The 20,891-nt window shown below is 37.2% G+C and overlaps 3 protein-coding genes and 1 pseudogene across 4 annotated transcripts; all 4 read right to left on the minus strand.

Annotated features, from left to right (window-relative positions):
* Nucleotides 1-1,111: 1,111 nt before the first annotated feature.
* LOC116212738 lies at nucleotides 1,112-3,627 on the minus strand. The gene is made up of 10 exons (XM_031547413.1): nucleotides 3,348-3,627; nucleotides 2,892-3,058; nucleotides 2,738-2,802; nucleotides 2,612-2,652; nucleotides 2,350-2,438; nucleotides 2,147-2,260; nucleotides 1,983-2,060; nucleotides 1,677-1,742; nucleotides 1,513-1,593; nucleotides 1,112-1,411 (listed from the first exon to the last, which is right to left on the minus strand). The coding sequence occupies exons 1-10, from the start codon at nucleotides 3,490-3,492 to the stop codon at nucleotides 1,301-1,303; spliced, it is 957 nt and encodes a 318-aa protein (XP_031403273.1). The 5' UTR covers nucleotides 3,493-3,627; the 3' UTR covers nucleotides 1,112-1,300.
* A 3,259-nt stretch (nucleotides 3,628-6,886) lies between these two features.
* LOC116214298 (transcription factor TCP15-like) lies at nucleotides 6,887-8,512 on the minus strand. Its single transcript, XM_031549703.1, has one exon. The coding sequence runs from the start codon at nucleotides 8,458-8,460 to the stop codon at nucleotides 7,249-7,251; it is 1,212 nt and encodes a 403-aa protein (XP_031405563.1). The 5' UTR covers nucleotides 8,461-8,512; the 3' UTR covers nucleotides 6,887-7,248.
* A 6,618-nt stretch (nucleotides 8,513-15,130) lies between these two features.
* Nucleotides 15,131-16,981, minus strand: LOC116214301 (annotated as a pseudogene).
* A 157-nt stretch (nucleotides 16,982-17,138) lies between these two features.
* Nucleotides 17,139-20,154, minus strand: LOC116214300 (NAP1-related protein 2). 2 transcript variants are annotated; one of them, XM_031549704.1, is made up of 10 exons: nucleotides 19,863-20,154; nucleotides 19,249-19,371; nucleotides 19,099-19,149; nucleotides 18,826-18,897; nucleotides 18,557-18,670; nucleotides 18,410-18,471; nucleotides 17,979-18,039; nucleotides 17,828-17,884; nucleotides 17,664-17,702; nucleotides 17,139-17,554 (listed from the first exon to the last, which is right to left on the minus strand). In XM_031549704.1, exons 1-10 carry the CDS (start codon nucleotides 19,995-19,997, stop codon nucleotides 17,456-17,458), a joined length of 813 nt encoding a protein of 270 aa, XP_031405564.1. In that variant the 5' UTR covers nucleotides 19,998-20,154; the 3' UTR covers nucleotides 17,139-17,455. The 2 variants fall into 2 exon arrangements, with proteins under 2 accessions (XP_031405564.1, XP_031405565.1); XM_031549705.1 differs by having other exon boundaries at nucleotides 17,153-17,545.
* Nucleotides 20,155-20,891: the final 737 nt, after the last annotated feature.

Genomic DNA, 20,891 nt, shown 5'->3' on the forward strand with positions numbered 1-20,891 from the left:
ATGATAAATTAAACCACGCACGAGCAAGTCCAGTTATGTTCTTACGTCATGTCTTGCAGTTCTTCGTTTGGATGTCGAAAGAAGAACTATATAGTACATGACAGATCCGCCAGGTTGTACAGTTCTTTTTAATATGTGAAGACACATTGTTTTTTTTATTGGATATAAAAAGAGTTGCATTTCTTGCTATTATAGAAGACCACTATTTATTGCGGTCTTATTTCATTAAGCACTTATTTTCTTAACCATTTAAATTTTATGCACTTAAATTTTAACGCTTAATTTTAAGTCCAAATAAACACAATCTTAGTTACAAATTAATTATAATGAAAAATGAATCGAAAAAAGCAGAAAAAAGGAAAAATGTGGGTCCAATATACTTAATGATCGAGTTGAAATCTATTTGATGAGTAAATACGTGTTTGTTTCAACTTAATCAAGTAAATGCTTAAAAATTAATTATAAAATTTATCATAAGGAAAAATGAATGGGAGAAAGAGAAAAATATGAGAGATGTGAGTATGAACTGCTTAATTATTAAATAAAAAATCACTTAATAAGTAAGTAACAAAATTACTTAGTGAAATAAATTATTTTTTACTTATTGGTGCTTTTCACACCAAAACATCTCATCCTGCCATTCATTCCTCTTCCTATACATATCTTTTAACTATTTAAGAACTAATTTATCAAATGTTAAATAATAAAAATAACTTAATCATTAAGCGATTTTTAACCAATGAATAAGTAGATTGAACCCTCATCTTTCATCTTTTTCTCTTTATTCCATTCATTTTTCACTATAACTAATTTATAACTAACTATTAAACACTTACTTTATTAAGTAATAATCAAGCACGTGCTAACTATCAAGCTAGATGATCTAAAATTGGCTCTGGCAGTAGCATGAGCCCGATAAGTTGATTTTCTTTAATTATTGAAAGACTAGCTTCCCTCTATTCAAATCCTGGTCCGTCCTTAATTGTACCAATTTGCGTGTTGCTGTCGTCTGGAGGATTCCTGCGAAGGCAATATTCTGTTCCGCAGATTCTGTCGTCTCAGGTAGGCAGTAGCCATGTATCAGGCTATCGAGTGGGACTACAGAACCTGGTTATTCAATTGCATTTCTCCTTTCGACAAGAGGTGGGTATGAGATGGTTTTAAGGATCAAGCACACAGCAAGAACTCGGGTGGAAAAGGAAAAGTTAAAAGTTCGAAGTAAAGCGGCTCTGGTATGAGATGAGACAGTAATACTCTGTATCGAGATACAACAGCAGAGATGTAATATCCATATATAAGCTTAGGATCGGTCTTTGCAGCCAAGGTGAAATCTCCGAACCTTCATCCTCCCGTCCAAAGCGAGGGCCAATACATCATATTCCTCCACGTACCAGAGCTCCGTCACCGATGCCTAAACCATAGGAAGACAGGGAGAAGAATCGTTTCTGAGACGCCAGGTTACGCTGTCTTAGTACAAGAAGTGTGTAGTAGAGACAGGACTGAGAAAGGAACCTTGAATCCATGAATTTTGTTGTTTAAACGATCCACAAGCTGATGGAAGAATTGAAGCTGATCCGAAGTTTGATGAAGATCCTGCACAGTAGAAACTTGGCATATAATGCAAGTCAAATCTTGCATAGATTATGATTAAGGAAACAGCCAAAAGTTTCGAGTACCGTGGATGATGACTTAGGTTGACCCAGAAGCCTCGCGAGTGATGTGTGGAGTATAGCAGCGTCATACTGGAATTTAGAATCACACACATATAAAACACCGAACATTCAGTGAAAGATTGTAACCGAGCAAGTAGTAACCAAGACATAAAGTACGGACACAGAAACAGAAATGGACTCATAATCGCTATCTTCCATTTCACAACTTAAATCCGCAAAACATATTCGCTGATACTTGTTATGAACCAAACAAGGTAAACATCTTCTCAGCGGCTAAACGGGGCAGCTAAAGAATTATTCAGTACTTACAAGCTGCTTTTCTGGTGCACGAGGGAGCGCAGCTCTCAGTTTAGCGCGAATGGATATCGGATCTGTCCCAGATGCCACCTAGCATAGATTAAGATTTGTTGTTAGGTAAGAAAAAATGATTCCTTTTTCCCCTAATCATTTATGAGCTCATTTGAGAAAATTACCTGCCAGCAACCGAGAAGAACACCTGTTGACGTCAAAACCACGCGATCTAAGACAATCTTCAAAGGGCATGCTGACTCTGCGACAGCCCGTATAGCAATAGCTTCATCTTCAATCTGTGGAAAAAGAATACGATTGTATAATAAACAAACTTTAGAATTTACTTGATGTGAAAAACGTGAAAGGGCTCTGAAGGGCAGAATACCTCATCATCTGAAGCGGGAACGGGAGTAATATGATGCGAGGCGTGGAACATACTAAAGTGGTACAAGCTAGAGTTCTGAAACCAAATTGCTAACGAAGATGCACGTAAGCAATAAAATATATAGAGAGAGAGAGGATATTGAATATTAGTGAAAGCAAATTTTAAGCAGTAGTGATAAGAAAAAAATGCAGCAACCAAAGTAATAAAAAGGGGAAAAAATACATTAATGGACACAAGTGAACTCTTTGTTTTTATAACTTACCGTTTTCGAAGAATGGCTGAAATATTTCCCGCACAGCTTTCCTGTAATTGTGCCGAACAAGCAAATGCAATTAAAAGATTAAACTATCGCACATAAAACAAAGATGCAATCGAAACGAAAGCTTACGATATGGGCTCTGAGTATGCGGTGCCCATGTAAAGAACATTGGCTCTCACAGGAGGATTTGCAGCCTATACAGAAGAGCCAAGAGTCGCTCAAGAAGTAAGGCATAGAAGTAGACAATGAAATCTGTACACTCTTTATTCAAAAAAGCATTAACCTTCAGCACAGGTCTCACGGATCCATCTTGCAGAATGAACAACTCCGAGATTGACAAGGACTGAGAAGTTTCCCCCTGCTTGAGGAAGGCTGCCCCACGATCATCCAAATCCCTCTCCATCTTATCGTACAATCTCGCCCTTCTCTCCGTGTTAGAAATCGGAATATCTGTAACAAGCCCTTACAGGATAAGTTATCTTCACCGCAGACAACAAATACAAACCAACATAACACGTAAGTGTAGGATTTAGCAATACATCTTAATAATATGTCATGCCTTCGAATCCCTGCCATTTCGCATAGAACCACCGACACCGAGTCCCACGACACCAAATAACCAAATTTAATTCTTCCAGTTCACATGATTGCAGCAGAAAGTAGCTAACACATGGAGTCAGCTTCAGTTTCTAAGAATTAGATTCGTCATCAGCAGCAGCAGCTCAAAAGAAGATCATACCTGAAGGAAGAGAGATGGGATCCATGTTCGGAGAAGAATTGCGCAGGGCCAACTGGAGAAAGGTGTAGAAGAGGAGGAGAGAGAGAGCCCAGATCAGAGCTGCTGCTGTTCTTGAATGGCTCCAACAGTTCCTGATCCCAGCCATTTCAATTCATCCACCTTCTCTTCCACGACTGCCCCTCAGAAAGGATTATGGGGCGAGTGTCATGACGTTCATGTTCTTGAAAATTGAATGAACTGAGACGAATCGTACGGAAGGAGTTCAAATCCACGTGCTGATTGCTTGCCTTTGCGTTGCGTGAGTCTACCGTTCCTTACTTTCCTCGAAGACAAACAAAATTGTCGGAAAATATAGAGATATCTGGGCCCAAGCCCATTAACTGCACGGCCCAATCCAACAAATGTCTCGGTGAATCTACGAAAGAAAACCGGCCGGACTGGCAATTTTTGTCAAAGCACAAACAGCATTTACTAGGGCTCGGGGATGTCGCCCGAAACTGATCGTGTGAACAAAAACCGAATGGTTGTCTAGGAGTCGGCTGGTTTCACTCACCTATAGTCAGTCGCTCTGTACTAAATCGGCCTTATTGGTCATAAGTTTCCCTCGCGGACAAAACCGATCGGACTCTGGCAAGTCGAGCTGTCCAATGCCCGAGCAGTTATGATATTATTCATAACATATGGGGATATATGGCTCTATGCGGCCATCGGATGAGCCCATTAGAAGCGAGACCCACCAAAGCAATCATACCAAGACCTCCTCTGCATCAATTGACCGGGTGGGATCCCGGCCAACTTGCTTTATTATAATCTTAAGTGAATAACTATTTGGTCCATGATATTTGGACTCTGCATCAATTTGGTTATTTAGTTATTTTTCCGATCAATTGGGTCTTTGATGTCATCAACCAGGTTTGAGGGTTTCAATTAGGTCCCTGAGAGGTCAATCAGGTTCCCCACGTATGAGAGTTTACATCAAGTTGGGGTTAGACATCAAAACGGTTCCTCCATCCATTAATTCGTCTAATGTTAATGGAAAAGAATGTTCACATCAAATCAAAAGGATGAGAGATTGGTGATGTGATGAAGATGAAGAAAGGGGAGCAAACCTGAACAAATCATCACTTAACCTCAAAGATAAGATGAATTTTATTCAATTCATATAAAATTTTCCTTTTATAAATAGGAAAATTGCAAAAGGATTGAGCGGGAATAACTATAAGCGAGAACAACAATACTAATCATTCAATTTAGGATCATCATTTTCATCATCAGGCATTGGGGAGGGGGGAATCATCATCATTAGCATCAAGCATGAAGAAATCAACATCATCATCTTCATCATCAGTAGAGGGGGTAGTGCTCTGGTCTGAAAGTCAGGCAAGTTCTCGGCGAGAGATATAGTGGTGAAACTCGTCAGAATTATTACTTGAATCATTGTCAGAATCATCGCTTAAATCATCGTTAAAATCATCGCTTGAATCGTCATCAGAATCATTGTCAGAATCGTCCTTTGTCTTCTTCCTCTTTTGTCTCTCCTCCTCTTTCTCAGGTAGATCAGCAAGTAAGTCTGCTCTGTCCATCTTCTCCCTTCCTGCAAGATAAAATTTTCAAGTTTATAACGTTATGCATTGAGAAGGAGATCTATGTTATTTGTAGGGAAAGAAGCAATCATTATTGGTTTCGGGGGACTCCTGTTGTTGTGCATGAATGCTCAGAGCATGCATTCGTTAGCAATCGACTCTTCATTTCCTGGTGAGGTGCAAAGCATAGTTGGCCAATTGATGTTGAATGACTCCTCGTTTTGGCTTTCAAAACCATCAGTTGAGTCTCATCAACTTCGTTTTGTGGTTTTATGGCTTATGATATCATCAATTGGGTTGCATAGTCAGCCGCTAATGGATGCACAAAGTGAATTCATCCTAAAACCACAAAGAGTTGTAAATTCTATTTTCAATTGACTGCAACTCGATTTTGCAAGTGAGCTTCCTCTTTCTCTTTGCCACTGCAGTCAATCACCTTGGGCAGATTGGACTGCCATGGGAACTCGATCTTGTTGTGCTAAGGAGAAAGAGGGTGCGATTTTGAGTTCTGGGGTCGAACAGAGAAGAGGATGAACAGGAGGGAATGCGATTTGGGTTCATGGTTCAAGCAGAGGAGAGGATGAAGAGGAAGAGGAGGGCCCACACCCATTTAAAAGGATAAAAAAGTCAAGGGCCAAAAGGTAATTATGAAATTACAATTTAGTCCTGGAGGTATCGTACCGTTAGCAGTACGCTAAATCTTCAATGAGAACGGTTCGTCAGCATCACCGCAAACTCGATTGGGAGCATAACCATCAGACATTGACCTTATGGGGCTCACCAATCACGCATATACTTCTACGTCCTTGGGCTCCACTCCTTCCCATTTTTCTCATTCTCTCTAGTCGTATAATCGACCGTGACGAGGGAGGGGATGATGCATGTAGGCATGCGTTTTCATCTGGAATTGAAGGGAATTTGGATTCGATTTTTATTAATATTATGTTTTTCTTTCGTTAGGACAATGAATTTCTTTTATAATAGAAAAAAAAGCCAAGAACATTAGAAAAAATGAAGCCAATTGTACTAGTTCTTGATATGGAATTAATGAATTTTTGGGAATTCTTATTGGTGGATAGAAGAGAAAATATTTTGTTGTATTATATAGCCAATGCATTTTTTTTTTATTTTTTATATATGTTAATTCTTGATTGAGCTTTACACATTTAAATGACTATATAATAGTCACTAAATATCTTTTCTTTTTTTGGGTGTAAATCTTTCTCTAGATATAAGGCTTTCGTACATTTACTTCCCATTATTCTCTACTTTTTTTTTCCGATAAAGTCCACTAAGCATCCAATAATTAAATTCGAGTCACGTCGGTCCACTAAGGTAAAACTCTCTTAATATAATTTTTTCTTCCTTTTCATTTATAAAACTCGAACAAATTAAGTAGGAAACCTTGGCAAGGTGATATAATATATCTACTGTTACTATATTGGAGAAAGACTTGGCGTAACTTTAGAGTTCCCAAAATACTCTTACTATATATTTTTTTTAAAAATAATATTCATTAAATTAGGGCTTAAATTAATGGTAAATGTATATGATTAAGTAACTTATATTTTCTCTGCAACTCCCAACTCTCTTTTCTTCCCCCTATTTTTATCTCCCCCCTCTTCCCTCTTCCCTCTTCCATGCCTTTAACCTTACACATCTCTTTCCTAAAAATATTTGTTTGAACTTTTTAGATCAAGTTTATTTATTTATTTATTTATTTTCCAAAAATATTAACTATGGTCGATAATTTACACTAGATCTGTTAATATTTTCTTTCACTTAAATTATTAATTTTGATCTACTTATTAGTACATATCTCCAGCTCATATGAATTTTGCGCATAACCTGAGTAAGCGTCTAGCGCATATATATGTATATATACACACGCATACACATCATTTAGTCTCCTCAAATCAATCAACACTTAGAAGCGCGTGATGGAACATTTGCAGAGAATGGTAATTAAGATCTTATGTATATGAAAACCTCATAATTGGGCTTCCCTTAAGCCCAAGAAGAGAGAGGAAAATCAAATTACAAAAAAGCACAGCTCATCAAACAGTGAAGAGTGTCTCCCTTTTCAAAAACCCTAGCTAGCTAAATTAAAGTAACTCATTCATCTGTCTATATGATCCTGGCCAAAAATAAAAAAGAAAAAAAGAAAAAAAGAAAAACTTTTATATGATCAGTCCCATAAAGAAAATGCGGGTCAAATCGATCTACAATATATCCTAATTAAATTTCCAGACAATCTTATAACCTAAATTGGACAAACAATTACTATTACTAATCAAATCTCACTCATGTAGGCATCCTCATTCATTTCCGCCGGTGGCTTCATGCCGATAGTCCCCAATGGACAGAGGCTGCAAAACTACTCCAGTATTACCTGAAACAGGCTGGTACGCCCTTGTGAGGCCTGAGAACATGCCCACTGCTCCTTCGTCCGGTACCCCAAAGCTGAATCCCGCGCTAGCAGTTTGTTGACTAGGTGCACCGAGCAGTTGGGAACCAGCAGTGGTAGGAAAGTTAATAAAATTTGACCTGGACAGCACGGTTGTTGTCATTCCTCTGCTCAAATTCACACTTCCACTCCCGTTGCTGCCATTAGAAGAAGTTTGGAATGACCAAATGGCTTCATCTCGGCCTCCTCCTATGACACCATTCATGAGCTGATCATGGGGGCTGCTTAGTAATCTTGATGTTAACAACAAGTCTTGCTCATTGTTAATAGCCCTAACGCTGTTCTTGCTGATCATACTTCCCTTGGAAGAAACCTCCAAGTGATTTTGATCATCATCCTTCAGTTCTTGCTTTGTCCGAAACGTCGAACGAATCCCGCCTGGAGACTGGAAGTTTAAAAGTGTACTTGATGATCCAGGACACAAACTGCTAATGTTGTTATTTCTCCTCCGTGGAAGAATGAGATCAGATAAAGCACTATTAGGGTTTGAATATGATGACGTGAAATTGTAAGGCTTTGTGATAAGCTGTGATGGAGCTGACATGGAGGAGCCGGAATTTCGGAGGGAGATGTTGAGGGAGGTGAAGTTGGCAGGGATCGTGCCAGTGCCAGTGGCGGCAATGACAGCAGGCTCCGCCTGCTGGAGGAGCCACTGGATGGTCTCACCATCTGACCGGTGCCCTAGCTCCCGAGTCAGCTGGAAAACCCTGGCGGCACACAAGGCAGGCATCCGGATCCTCCGGCCCCGGCCCTCCACCTTCGTGTGGCGGTCCTTCATAGATGTCCTCTTGGGGGTTGGCTTCTTGGCGAGCAGTGACTTGGTGCTGGCAGCAGTTCGGGGACCGCCTGCACAATTGGATGTTCCTGGCAGAACTGCAGCCGGAATATTATAATTAGAGCAAATTATTGAGCTCGAGCTGGAAGATTGACGATGATCTTCTAGTTCCTGCTCTTGTTCCTCTTTGTCTGCGAGCAACCTGAAGGGGAAGTCTGGGCAGACGATGTGATGGGTGTGGTGATGGAGGGACTGACCACTGTGATGTTCATGATCTCTTCTCTCCATGGGAGATAGCTCAGTTTGTATAAACCAAATTAATAATATGTGTCTCTTAAGAATATCTAATGTGCTCTTCTATGGAGGACACTGTATGTGGCCCCTTTAACAAAGTCTATCTCGTGGGTCACTCTGCTTACGTCTCGCGGTCTCTTCCACAGGTATTCGGCTGACACTGTGCTATGCTATTCAAACCATGCTTTCTCATATCATGCTTGGTACAAAAGAATGAAAATAAAATTGAATAATTTCATTCCATCATATCTAACGTATGATACATCAGTATTTGAGGATGTTACAGTCTATTATGGTTTCTGATATGTGACGAGCATGCGGGTGGCTATTTCACATGCTTCTTCTTCTTCTTCTTCTTCTTCTTCTTCTTTTTCCCTTTTTTGTAGGAGGTATGATGAGTACTTGATGAATGACTAGGAATTAATTGATTCATCGGTTCAATTGTGACATATATAACTATTTAACTAAAATTGTCCGAATCTTTTTTGCATTGTTTCTACACAACATGGGTCGATAACGAAGGAGACTAGCCAGCTTTAGGGAACAAGGAAATGATGAGTGGGATTTGATATTATACGGTGGAGGTGGCTAAAGTTTTGCTTTAGAAAAGAAGGGTATTAATTAAAGGAAAAGAGATATGAAGAGCTTTGTTGCTGTACCATCGAGAACCATGCCTATATTTGGGATAATATTTCTTATTTTAAGTTTCACGGAGAAATTATATCTAGTAAATTCTTATGAATATTTTTCGGTCTGACCACAAAATATCCTAACAATTTTATCGGATGTCTCCGAAAAGACACTATAAGTTATCCTTAACCTATTGAGTTTTTTTTTTTTGCTTTTTTCCGATTGCAAGGGGTTCATAAGCCTAATATAATGAAATAAAAGTAAAAATTTAAATAATGGAGTACATGTAGTCTCGTTGAAGGGAATCAAACATAAAATCTCTTTATTTCGAAGACGACAATTATGTTACTGCATGCACTACGCTCTCTTTCTCTCAATCCTATTGAGTTTAAAAGTAAAATTTGTCCACTAACACTAATATGCGGACAATTGTATAACATCTTGTGATTCTTTAATGAATTACATATTATTTATTATTATCTGTTAGTAAGAAAATATTCACGAAATAAAAATATAAATGTATGAAACTCGTTAATAAGTATCTCTCGATGATCTGCGGATTGAATAGACATGTCAAATAAAAGTTAGTCTTAGTTAATGATAGGGGCCTCGTGATATATATAATTTTAGTGAAATGATTGTAGAGATGGGTTTTATTATATCTCTGATTTTTCCCTTTCCTTAGTGGAGGGTGCAGGCCTTTAATTCAGAATTCATCAGAGTCCACGTGAGGATGCCTCTGTTCATCATTCATTCAATCCTTGGAGACATTATGGTGAAGAGTAGGACCAGCCAATTCCTAGTCCAAGAAATAAAAAGGGGAAGACTTTAGGATGAAAGAATCATCAATGGGTCTCGATCGACCACATTTTCAAGTCATTACTTCCTCTCAGTCGTCTTTGAGATATACCTTTTGATTCTTCAATGAATCATTTCCTTAGGATTCACACTCGACGTGGATCTCTCTTGCAACACTAGACGTTCACCGATGCTATATGTAGCCCGTTGATTGAGATAAACCAAAAAAAGACACTCGCACATGCACTTCTCACTTCTAGCTCCTGATCGAGAGGTCACAATCATCCATTAATCACGCTTTTTTTTTTCTTTTTCGTTTTCTACTCCTTCCCATGACGTCTCGATTCATCGCGAGTGTCATTGCGCTCTTGAGCTCTAAATACAAAGCAAAGAGAGATAATCACGCACAAATGAAGAGAAAGATATAATATTTGGAGGGAATATGAATTGATATATAAAGGTTCCCCTTGTAATATATTTATGCCATGTGAAACTTAAAATAATGTATAGAAATTTAATTAGATTAATAATCATCAAATTGTATAGGTATGACAAGTGACACCTTTTGTCTTTATTTATCAGCTTGATTTAAACGATTAGTGCTAAGTGGGACCAATCAATTTAGGTGTGCGTGTATTATATAGATATATGTTGAGATATTTTATCTGACAGATACATACGTCTGAGCTGTATGTATGATAATAATTCATTAAGATTTTCGTAGTTTAAAGTGAATATAAAAAATAAAATGAAAAGCCTCCCAAGTAAAAATATTAAACAAAATTATTTAATTCATCATGCATGTAATTTGCAAAGCAAGAAAACATATATGCAGGAGTCGATCATCGCTGGCAATGTCCTGCTGAAGCTCCAAGCCATCGCGAGTCCCTTGCCTACTGTACAGTAAGACACACGCTCGCTCTTCTCTAATCTCCTAGTCCCGTCTTAATGGACAACCATTCATCTCCAGTTATTATTCTCGTCGAAATGATGATTCTTTTTGCATAATTTTCTCGTTTCCGGCCTTCTTCTGCTTCTGGTTACAGAGCCAACTGATCTTGAAAAGAAAAGATATCCCCACCCCACTTTCAATTTCTGAGCAGATGCGTACACGTGAATGCTAATTGTGCTGATGCAATTTGGTTGATTTGTGTGGGATATATGGCTTCTGCTAGTTAGTTATATGAATTTTGCTTTGTTCTGGTTTTGTTTTGTTTTGGTTCTGTTAGTTTGTTATATGAATCCTCCTTCCACGATTCTGCTATAGCTCCGTCGGTGATGTGCTAAGGGAGGGAGACAAGAGACAAAAATATGGGATCAAATTTGAGATATATTAGGGTCTTCTTAAAAAAAAATGAGGATCATAAATTCAAGTGTCGTTTTATTGGAGCTTACAAATCGTTGGGCCATGTCGACAGTCGTTAGTTGCCACATCAGAAATCATAACGGAATTGGAGACGGATGATATATTTGGTCTAACGTGGACAACTTGCTACTAGATTTGAGAAATTTAAGAGTTTATGCTAGATTTGGGAAGTCAGTAAAAGTTCATGATTTTTGACGTGATTAAGTAATATAATGATGACTAATATTAGAGCGGGGTTGCTTCTTTCAAGTGACCCTTCGACTTCATGATCAATTCAAAATTTTCACATTAATTATGGCAACCTCATTAGTCTCATCTATATATATATATGTGTATATATATAAAATGACGGACTATCTGTGCCCCTTTATTAGATATTTAAAATTTTTATTTCACTGTACTATACTCATAAACATTCTTTGTAACGAAAAAGAATGAAATCATGATTTGGATTATATACATTCCAATGAAAAAATATACATCGACAAGAAGTTAGATTACATTTAATAAGTTGGAATGGAAACACTAGCCTTTAATTTCTTTGTGGTCCCCATTCATAAAGGAATCTCAAATTTGGAAAGCAATGAAATGGATTTTATATGTGAAATATAATTTCCTTGGGACAAAAATAATATTTTATAGTGGAATTAGAAAATATAAAGGAATATAATTAAAAAGATTAACTTATTCATCAAGATTTCATTCTATACGTATATTTAGACATATATATGAATGTCAATATATATATATATATATATATAATATCTAAGATAGAGTCATGGAATGAGTATTATTTAAAATTTTTTAAAAGAGTTAATATCTTTTTATTAAGTTGGAGATAAAAAGATCATTCTAATGAAATACTCTTTTCAATTCATAAAAGATGCACTGAAGAGAAAATAGAGAAAAGAATGAAATATCCATTTCATTTCATTTCTTTCGATTTCGAAGTACAAAACGTAAATTTATGTTAATAAGTTTAATGAAATCCTTTGGAATGTGGTAATATGTTGAAGAAACTTATTCGAACACATGGATTATCAGTAAGCCAATGTATATTTGTGTATACGTTAACCTCATATAATGTTTTTTCACTTGGAAATTGCCTATCGCAAAACGTCGAAACAAATGCCTTTTTCACAAAAAAAAAAGAAAAAGAAAAGGAATAAGTTTAGATCTCTAATTCCTAATTGGTTACTTTTTGTAAAGGGCATTAGATTTTTATTTTGCAATTTCATGATTTTTCTTGTTTGTTTTGTGGAGTCCATTTTTCTATTCTTTTCATGTAGACCGAAAATTTTATCTTATCTTATTATTATTATTATTATTATTATTATTATTATATATATATATATATATATAACTCTTGTTTAAGTTGTACAAATGTCAAGCTCTAACAATTTTTGTTTTTTTTTTCTTTTTATTTTTGTTTTCTGATGGTGTGAAGGAATTATAAATCATCACACTGGCCATTTTTCCATTTTGTAAGTTTTATGACTTCTCCCGCAAATTTTAATTTTTCTTTTGTCATCTTCCCTCTTTTCCTTTTTTTACGATTCAAAAAAGGCACGCAAACTTAATACAAGAAAATAAAAAGTTAAATAAAGAGATACCACAAATCTCACTATAGGAGAACCGAATCCATAACATCTTGGTTCTAAGTGTTAATTTGTACTCCGGCGCAACATCTCCTTTATCTTTTGTGTTCTTTTAATTTCTTCTTATGTCAAAACAAAAAAAAAAGGAATTTCAAAATTAGTGTGTCAAACCGTCTATATAATTAATAAAAATATTTTTGGACTTCTCTTTTTGCAAATATGATTTTCCCACAAACTTTGATTTTTGTTTTTGTTTTTGTCTCTTCTTATTTTTTTAATTATAGAGAAGACACATAGCATGACATTTCTCCATATTAATTAGCAATATAATTAACATATCATTGAACAAAATCATGTGAACCGCAACATCGCGCGAGATCCTAACCTAATAAAACAACTGAAATCTTGTTTGAATGGACACGTCTCATGTTATTAAATTTTTGCTTTTTTTATTTTAATTTTTGATATTTTATAATATCATCTTATGTATATATAATTATATTTTAATACCTAATATAAAATTTTTAGTTTAAGTAGCCGCTAATTTTGGGTGAAATGGTTATTCCAGCCTATTAACAATCCTCACTTGGGTTGATCATGGTCGCGAGATACTTTAAATGAATTTTGAAGACCACTTAGAATTAATATGATTCTCAATGATGAGTTTTCAATTAAATTTTTACTTAATAAAAACTATGAAAATTATAATGTTTCATATTTATAAGTTCGTTGTATTATTATAATATGGTGCATGTTTTCAAACGCTATAAGACACCTCATATATTTTTTGCTTTTTATTACTAAATAAAAAATCCTCATTATTTTACACAAAAAAAAAAGAATTCTCATAATATTTGAGCATATTCTAGCATGATATCATGTGTCAAAAAGGTATGAGGATCAAATGAAATATATTACAATGGACAAACTATAATAGTAACAGATATTAAGTATGATTCTTAATGCAGAGGAATTAAGTAGAATTATATGTTAATAAATATAATGGCAAATTAGCAATTCTATGCGTAAAGCAAGAAATAGATATGGTATAGTTATATCTGGAAAGCATAAATTAATAATTTAATTTTTATAAAATAAATTATATTTAAGATAAAGTTTTACATTTTTATATTTTCTTATCATGTTATCTAATTAAGCTTCTCATTTTTTCCTCCACGTCTATATGTTTACTAAACTAAGATATTTTCGAATTTAGAGTGTTATATTAATTTTAAAATAAGTCACGTAATATTAATTTGTTAATATTTTTATACTTTTCAATATTATTAATATAATTTCTCGCACTTCTATCATATGAAAATATTATTGAATGAAACCTTTTTTGAAGATCCGCGGCACCTCGCGGACCCTTTGCTAGTTAAATCTATAAAAATCTTGTGTATCGAACTATTATCTTTTTGAATAGGTTTAGATGGATCAATTCATGTGATTGAATCCTATCGAAAAAAAAATTATGTGATCGAACGAATTTGTCAATTACAATGAGAAAACCGCTTAGTTTTAACGACCTCTTAATATAGATATGAATTTGAACAGTAACGAGAATAGTGAATTCCACATACAACACCAAAATCATACCCAGTCAATTTTTCTTTTTCGTTGGGGCAATTTATTTCCATAATCGATGGAGAGATTGAAGGATGAAGGGGGGTTCAGCTCATAGCTGTTAATCGGTTGGAATACATACAACCAACTGTGTTTTAAATTGTCAAATCTTATTATAAATTCTTATTGACAGGAACCGATCGTTTAATTAATTAATTAGCTACTCGATCAATTAAAGTCGCGACACTAGTAACTACTTCCGAACTACAATCCTAACCGCATGTAATGTAAGTACAATCCGTTTGATTTCAAAATTAAAATTTTGAATTTGTAACTGTGATTTTGATCTTGAAAAATGACAAATAAAAATTAGCCGTTGTGGACCCAACCTGTTTTAATTGTGTAGATAATTGATTATAATGAGATTATATATTTTATAATATGCGGGGCTCATCTGTTTGACTTGGGAAGAATGTGTTTTGTTGTGCAGTGTGTTGAGTTAAAAGTTAAAAGTTAATGCTTCAATTGTATCAGAAGTAGTTTTGTGACTCAGCTATATATATGCCAGAGTGACCGAATTTGAAGAACTCTCTCCTAATTCCCAGTTTCATACCTTATCGGTTCGTTGGTATCGTTTTAATGAGGTTTGGTTCGTTGATGCGTACTTCTTATTAACTCCGAGACAACTATATAAGATTGTGCTGCGGGCTTCTGCGTCGGTGGGGAGAACTATACCTTCTGCATAACTTGGTAATGTGTCGTATAAACCACATCGACATGGTCAATGGAAGTATCTACGCTCGAGTCCGGGAACAACGGGGGTGACTGGAAACCTGCATCATGTAAACGAGGATGAATCCATCGGTTATTCCTGTCTGGGCCTAGACGATCGATTGAATAACAGCTGGATCTAGAAAGCAGAGGATGAAGTCGATTCGTTCAATCAGAAGCGAAAATCATAGGACAATGAAATCAGGATGACCCTGAAGAGATAAAATACTTTCTGCTCATGCCTTGCACAATCGTTATGAATCTAAAGTTCTTCTATATAAAGAAAATACTCGAAACCTGAACAAAGATAACGATATCCAGAACCGAATGCGATGTAAGTATCTAAAGTGCAGTAGGGATGGCGTAATGAGTGATGTGGATCACATCTTCAGGTCGAGAAGGAGGATGGGTCTTGTTCCTCAACCTCAGCGGTTGATACTCCTTGTACAAGAACCCCCAATACTTCGGTTGCTCTCCGATGTCTGAGGTGAATTGAGGCAGCGGCTCAACCAAGTTGTCGGCTTGCAAGTTGTAGAAGAAGGCATACGAGTGTCGGCACCGGTCCTTGGACCGCATTACTCTGTGCGTCGCGCTCCTGAACTTGTCAACACCTTCATGGTTATATATCAATAAGAAAGTTAGATCCAACTGATCAGAATTTTAAAACCGGTTAAGTGTATGAAATAACGACGTTGGTGGTACCTGAATAACATCAACTAAATTGACCACAATGTGGCCTTGCCTCGGAATCACAGGGATCCGCTCTCCGCTCTTCCGGACTTCCAGCCCTCCAACATCATCCTGGAACACGAACGTGATGCAATTCCATTGTTCTCAAGCTCCGTTGCCATAAAGTAGCGCAATGTCACCATGAAGTCCCAGCTCCGATCCGCATTGTAGTTCTTGAGGAATTTCGGTGGAAGGCCCAGACACTCGTTCAGGATGTCTTCCAGGAGAGAACCTGTCTTGACCATGTAGGAGAAGACTTTGTTCCAGAAAACATTGGACAATTTTACTTAATGGAAGCTAATCAAACTCTTTCCTGGCAAGTAGATGTATTATTCTCTCCGACAAGACAGAGAGTACCTCAACTCGGGGGGATTCTTGGGGCAGACGTTGAAGCTCGACCCTGGAGTGAACATCAACAGATACTCGTTCTTGTCGGGTGAGTGGTCTGGCTGCTTGCTATAACCGGCAGGGAGAGGAGCACCTGAACTGGGGGTGGACTTCAGCTTCTCCTCATTCGAGCACTCGAAGAAGGCCCTTGAGAGCTCGAGCGTCTGGCCCATCAGCTCCACAGGCTCCCCGTGGTTCACTATCTGAAAGAACCCATACTCGGAGCATGCTCTCCTGATGACCTCCATCGCTTCCTCCTTCCTCTGCCTGTTTTCATCGCTGGGACCTTTACCGAAGAAAGGAAAGAGATCAACTGTGGGAATGGTGGAGTCGGCCATTGATGAGTCTTCAGTTCTCGATTTTGGTTTTAGGTGCAGTGCCGTGCCACTCTCACAATGAGCTGGTTTAAAAAGGAAAACCACTGCGACGGTCGACCATACTGTCCTGTGTTTTATTGCCCGTTCCATTTATGTATGCCAATGTCGATCTGTATTGCCTTTAGCCAAAAAGATTCTGGTTCCTACCGGGGGAAAAAAAAAAAGATTCTGGTCCCTTGGATTAGCATAATCAAGAACTAAACGACGAACTCCGACTTTTAGGAAGTAATGGCTCAGTATAAAATAATCCCAACTGCAACACCAGGGAAAACCATTAATCTGCATCAGGACCGGACCATTCATTTCTCCACAGCATAAAATGTCTTTCCGATGTTTCTCTTGTTTTTGTTTGGGATAGAAAAGATGAATGGAATGGTGAAGAAAAAGCTGTGCATGAATGGAGAGACATAACAAGTCAAACCCATCTCATAAATTTACCCTTTTAACTCATTTCTCAGCAGAAATAGATTGAAGCTGTCAATATAGCATTATAACATCTCTAGAAGCTTTGCTGTTCAGGAACAACACCAGAAAACGAAAACCTAAACACCGATTATATAGATATCGGGACAAAAGGGCCATTGACAAGGTCTTGACGGACTGTCGTATCCATTCACTTCAGGCGAAGTAGAAAAAGGCTACTAATTTAGATGGTAATCCTCCTCTGCTACCACTAAGGCTCATACTTCAGCAAACCTTTAACAAGTAAGACCCACTTTACACATATCCAAGCAAAACACGAAATCTTTAGGATCCGATTTGAGGGCTTAGTTCCCATCTTCGTCATCACCATCTTCATCAGAATCTTCGCCATCATCTTCGTCATCATCCTCGTCCGAGCCATCGCCTTCCCTTCCCTGCATGAGCTATCAGGATATAAGACAACAAATCAACTTGCAGCTTCAGGGTTCTTTAGGTAATCTAACTAGCAAAGTGTGGACAGTTCATCTTGGTTTTATTAGGTTAGCCATATACCTCTTCGTCGTCCTCCTCACCGTCCTCCTCATCAGCATCCTGAGTAAAAGTAATGATTGCGGCAATCAGTTGCGGAAGGATCGGTGGTCCCTCGTGACTGGAATGGCATTCAAAATTGAACAAAACATAATCGCGTGCAAAAGAAATAAGGGCAGTGAAGTTACATTGTTGAAATAATTAAGGGGATTAGGCCACAAGTCCTCCTTAATAAGCTCTGCAATCTGCGAATTTCCAAGTGGGAAAGTTAATTATTAGCAAGAACAAAAACCGGTTATGCAACATTAAAGACAAGCTGCGAACTGGAAGAGGACAAACCTCATCATTAATGTCATCTATAATATCCTTTTGTTGGTTGTCAGTAAACCAATGAAAGAAGCTGCAGTCATAATGGAAGCTCGAGTTGTCAGATGCGTGGAATGAACAATATGCAATGCTTGTAAAGGGGCAATTTCAGACATATCAAAGGAAGTAGTCATAGAATTTCAGAATATCTTATTTCGGATAAGACTAACAGGGAGGAACCAAATTAAAGGAGTTCTGCTTCTACTTCAACCAAAAAATAAAAAAAGGAGTTATGCTCCAATGATTGATGAAATCATTTCCAAAACGAGCATTAGGAAATATGATATTCCTTCTTTATAGGGACCAAGAAGATCATTCCTATTTTCTCGTAAAAATTTCCTTTATAAAAACTAAAGATGATCACGTGGGTACGTAGTAGTGAGAGAATAGATCCACACACTAACCTCTCCTCTGCAAATGGCCGTTTGTTCCCTTTCTTCTCATGAGCAGCTCCATTCGGTAAACTCTACACATAATCATTGAACAAGAATAAGTATAAGAAACCACCATATTTGCTGTGGACAAGAAAGCCAAAATTAAAATTTTCCTACCATTCCCTCTTTCCACTTAATTGATGTAGCAGTAATTTTTGTTGTTCCTTCATCAAGGAAAGTGAAGGTCTTCGTAAGCTTTGTATCTTCGAAAAAGGGATTTGGACGGAAGTTCTGAACCGTAAAGGAAACAGAAAGGGGTTAACGATCCATAAGATGTGTGAACCATCATCCACTTACTAAAGCCATTATATTTAAAATTCATCAATTAGGTAAAGAACTTTGAAACTACTATAAAGTAGGAAAGATGAGGAGAAAAGATGACTCACGAAAGTAATGGAGTAACCCGATTTAACGTCTTTGAAGTCTTCCACTTCCAGGGAGCTCAGGTGCTTGAATATCTATAGGGCATATGGAAGACATCAAAATATTAGCAGGAAAGAAAATTCTAAACTGAAAAGACTGATGGTGGATCGTCCTTCCTGACAAGCCGACAACAATTATTAAGTTCTGACATCAATGTCCAAGGCCCATAGATATCACAAAATCAGACCGCCTACACTACGAGCTCAGACAAGCCTCCTAGCAAACCTGAGACAAACCTTTTGGTCCTCCTCGGTCAAAAGTTCACCAAGAGCAGGATGACTCAGAAACTGCAATGGCCCAATAACAAATCAGCTAAGTAACAGAGTTCCCAGAACAGATTAAACCTTTATTAAAAGGGAAAAAAAGGCAAGAGAGAAATTACTGACCGCAGTTAACCAGAAATCAGGTATTGACTTGATGATTTCACTACGCTTATCGTATACAGGCTTGCGAATCTCATTGTACTTCTGCTCTACCTCCAAAACTTTGTCACTAGCCTCCTCATTGATCTACGGTACCAACACGAAAACAAAGAAAGTAAGCACAGTATTTGACAATTCCGATGTCATAGGAAAGCTCACATATTGTCTTAAATAACCACAGCACATATGATTTGTCAGCCTACACTAAACACAGCAACAACGTTGACATCAAAGTATGGAACTTTATTCATACTGTGACGAAAATTACTGATCAAAAACAGGAATTTCAGGCGGCCTAAGCTAAATTACATCACCCTGATCAGGAGGGTAAAAAAATTGAGAGCCGTACATTGCAAGTTCGTTCGTTTCCTCGAAAACTCTCGACTCTTCATCACGGAGGGCCAAAATGAAATTGGACAACATGGGAAATACTAAAGGGAACCCAGGAAACAAGAAGGTACAGAAAAACGAGGAACCAGAATTGTGATGAATTGCTAATTTTATATAAGGAAACGAAAAACAACATGAGCTGCTGGTTCTCGGGTCTCAAAGGGGGTGCGAGCTCGCGCGAATTATACCTTCTCGAGCTCGTCTTGGATCTCCTGGAGCTTCTCGATGGAGAGGACGAGGTCCCCATCGAGCTGCTCGGAGTTCTCCTCCTCGGCCTTGTCAGCGGCGGACACCTTCACCTTCTTCCCCTTGTCAGCAACCATCTTCAGAGGAACCGAAGTTAAATTACCGCAGCTGCCTCTGCTGCAGTTCCAATGGTGGGGGGCTTAAACCCTAATGCTCCCTCTAAGCACTGTCTCTGCAAAGCTTTGTGTATGGTTTCTTCTGAACGATGCCTCTGAGAGGGAGAGAGCATAAAAAGGGCAGTTAGGGTTTTGCGGGGTTTTATACGGGCTCCTGCCTCGTCAGCGCGGGGACCTGACCTGGCCCAATTAGGGTGTGTTTATTTTTTTAACTCAACTCAACTTAACTCCGCTTATCTTCAATTCAATATTACAATTATCGCTTTTTTATTTTTTAAATTTTTTTAACCATTCAATTCAATTTTTAATATTAAATTATCTCAACTATTCATTACTTTTTCACAATTCAATAACACAATCATTACCTAATCATTACTTTCTCTCAATTATTTATTACTTTTTTATATTTTTTTTTCATAATTCAACAATACAATCATTACAAACCAATTAAAATCAAAATTCAACTCAACTCAACTCTAAATCCAAACGCACTCTTAATTATTTTCTACAATTTCCTGGGACCACAAACGGGAAAAAAAGAGAGACAAAAACCCCATTGTACTTTAGGATCGAGACAAAACGCATCATATTATTTTGTTTGAGACAATTAGGTCCCATGTGATTTGCTCCGTTAGACATAGAGGATTACGTCGTTAATTTTTTTTTCATTTTCACTCCTCAATCTTTAATTTTCTAATCATTTTAGTTTTAAATTTTTTCTTTTATAGGACTAAAATGAAACAAAATGAAAAGTTGAGGATATGAATAATAAAATAAAAAGATTTAGAACCAAAATGATTAGAAGGCTAAAAATTGAGGACTGAAAATGAAAAAAAAATTAACGCCGTAATCTCT

This window comes from Punica granatum, chromosome 7 (genome assembly GCF_007655135.1).
Source record: "Punica granatum isolate Tunisia-2019 chromosome 7, ASM765513v2, whole genome shotgun sequence".
NCBI classification, from domain to species: Eukaryota; Viridiplantae; Streptophyta; class Magnoliopsida; order Myrtales; family Lythraceae; genus Punica; species Punica granatum.

Bases quoted from the DNA above. Each gene is read 5' to 3' on its own strand.
- LOC116212738 (XM_031547413.1), bottom strand. From the start codon at position 3,492: ATGGCTGGGATCAGGAACTGTTGGAGCCATTCAAGAACAGCAGCAGCT. The intron at 2,803-2,891 runs GTTAATGCTTTT...TCTTCTGTATAG, and splicing joins CCGTGAGACCTGTGCTGAAG to GCTGCAAATCCTCCTGTGAG. The intron at 1,412-1,512 runs GTTCCTTTCTCA...CCTATGGTTTAG, and splicing joins ACAAAATTCATGGATTCAAG to GCATCGGTGACGGAGCTCTG.
- LOC116214300 (XM_031549704.1), bottom strand. From the start codon at position 19,997: ATGGTTGCTGACAAGGGGAAGAAGGTGAAGGTGTCCGCCGCTGACAAG. The intron at 19,372-19,862 runs GTATAATTCGCG...TTGGTACCGTAG, and splicing joins TCCAAGACGAGCTCGAGAAG to ATCAATGAGGAGGCTAGTGA. The intron at 17,555-17,663 runs GTATATGGCTAA...ATATCCTGATAG, and splicing joins GTGAGGAGGACGACGAAGAG to CTCATGCAGGGAAGGGAAGG.
- LOC116214298 (XM_031549703.1), bottom strand. From the start codon at position 8,460: ATGGAGAGAAGAGATCATGAACATCACAGTGGTCAGTCCCTCCATCAC.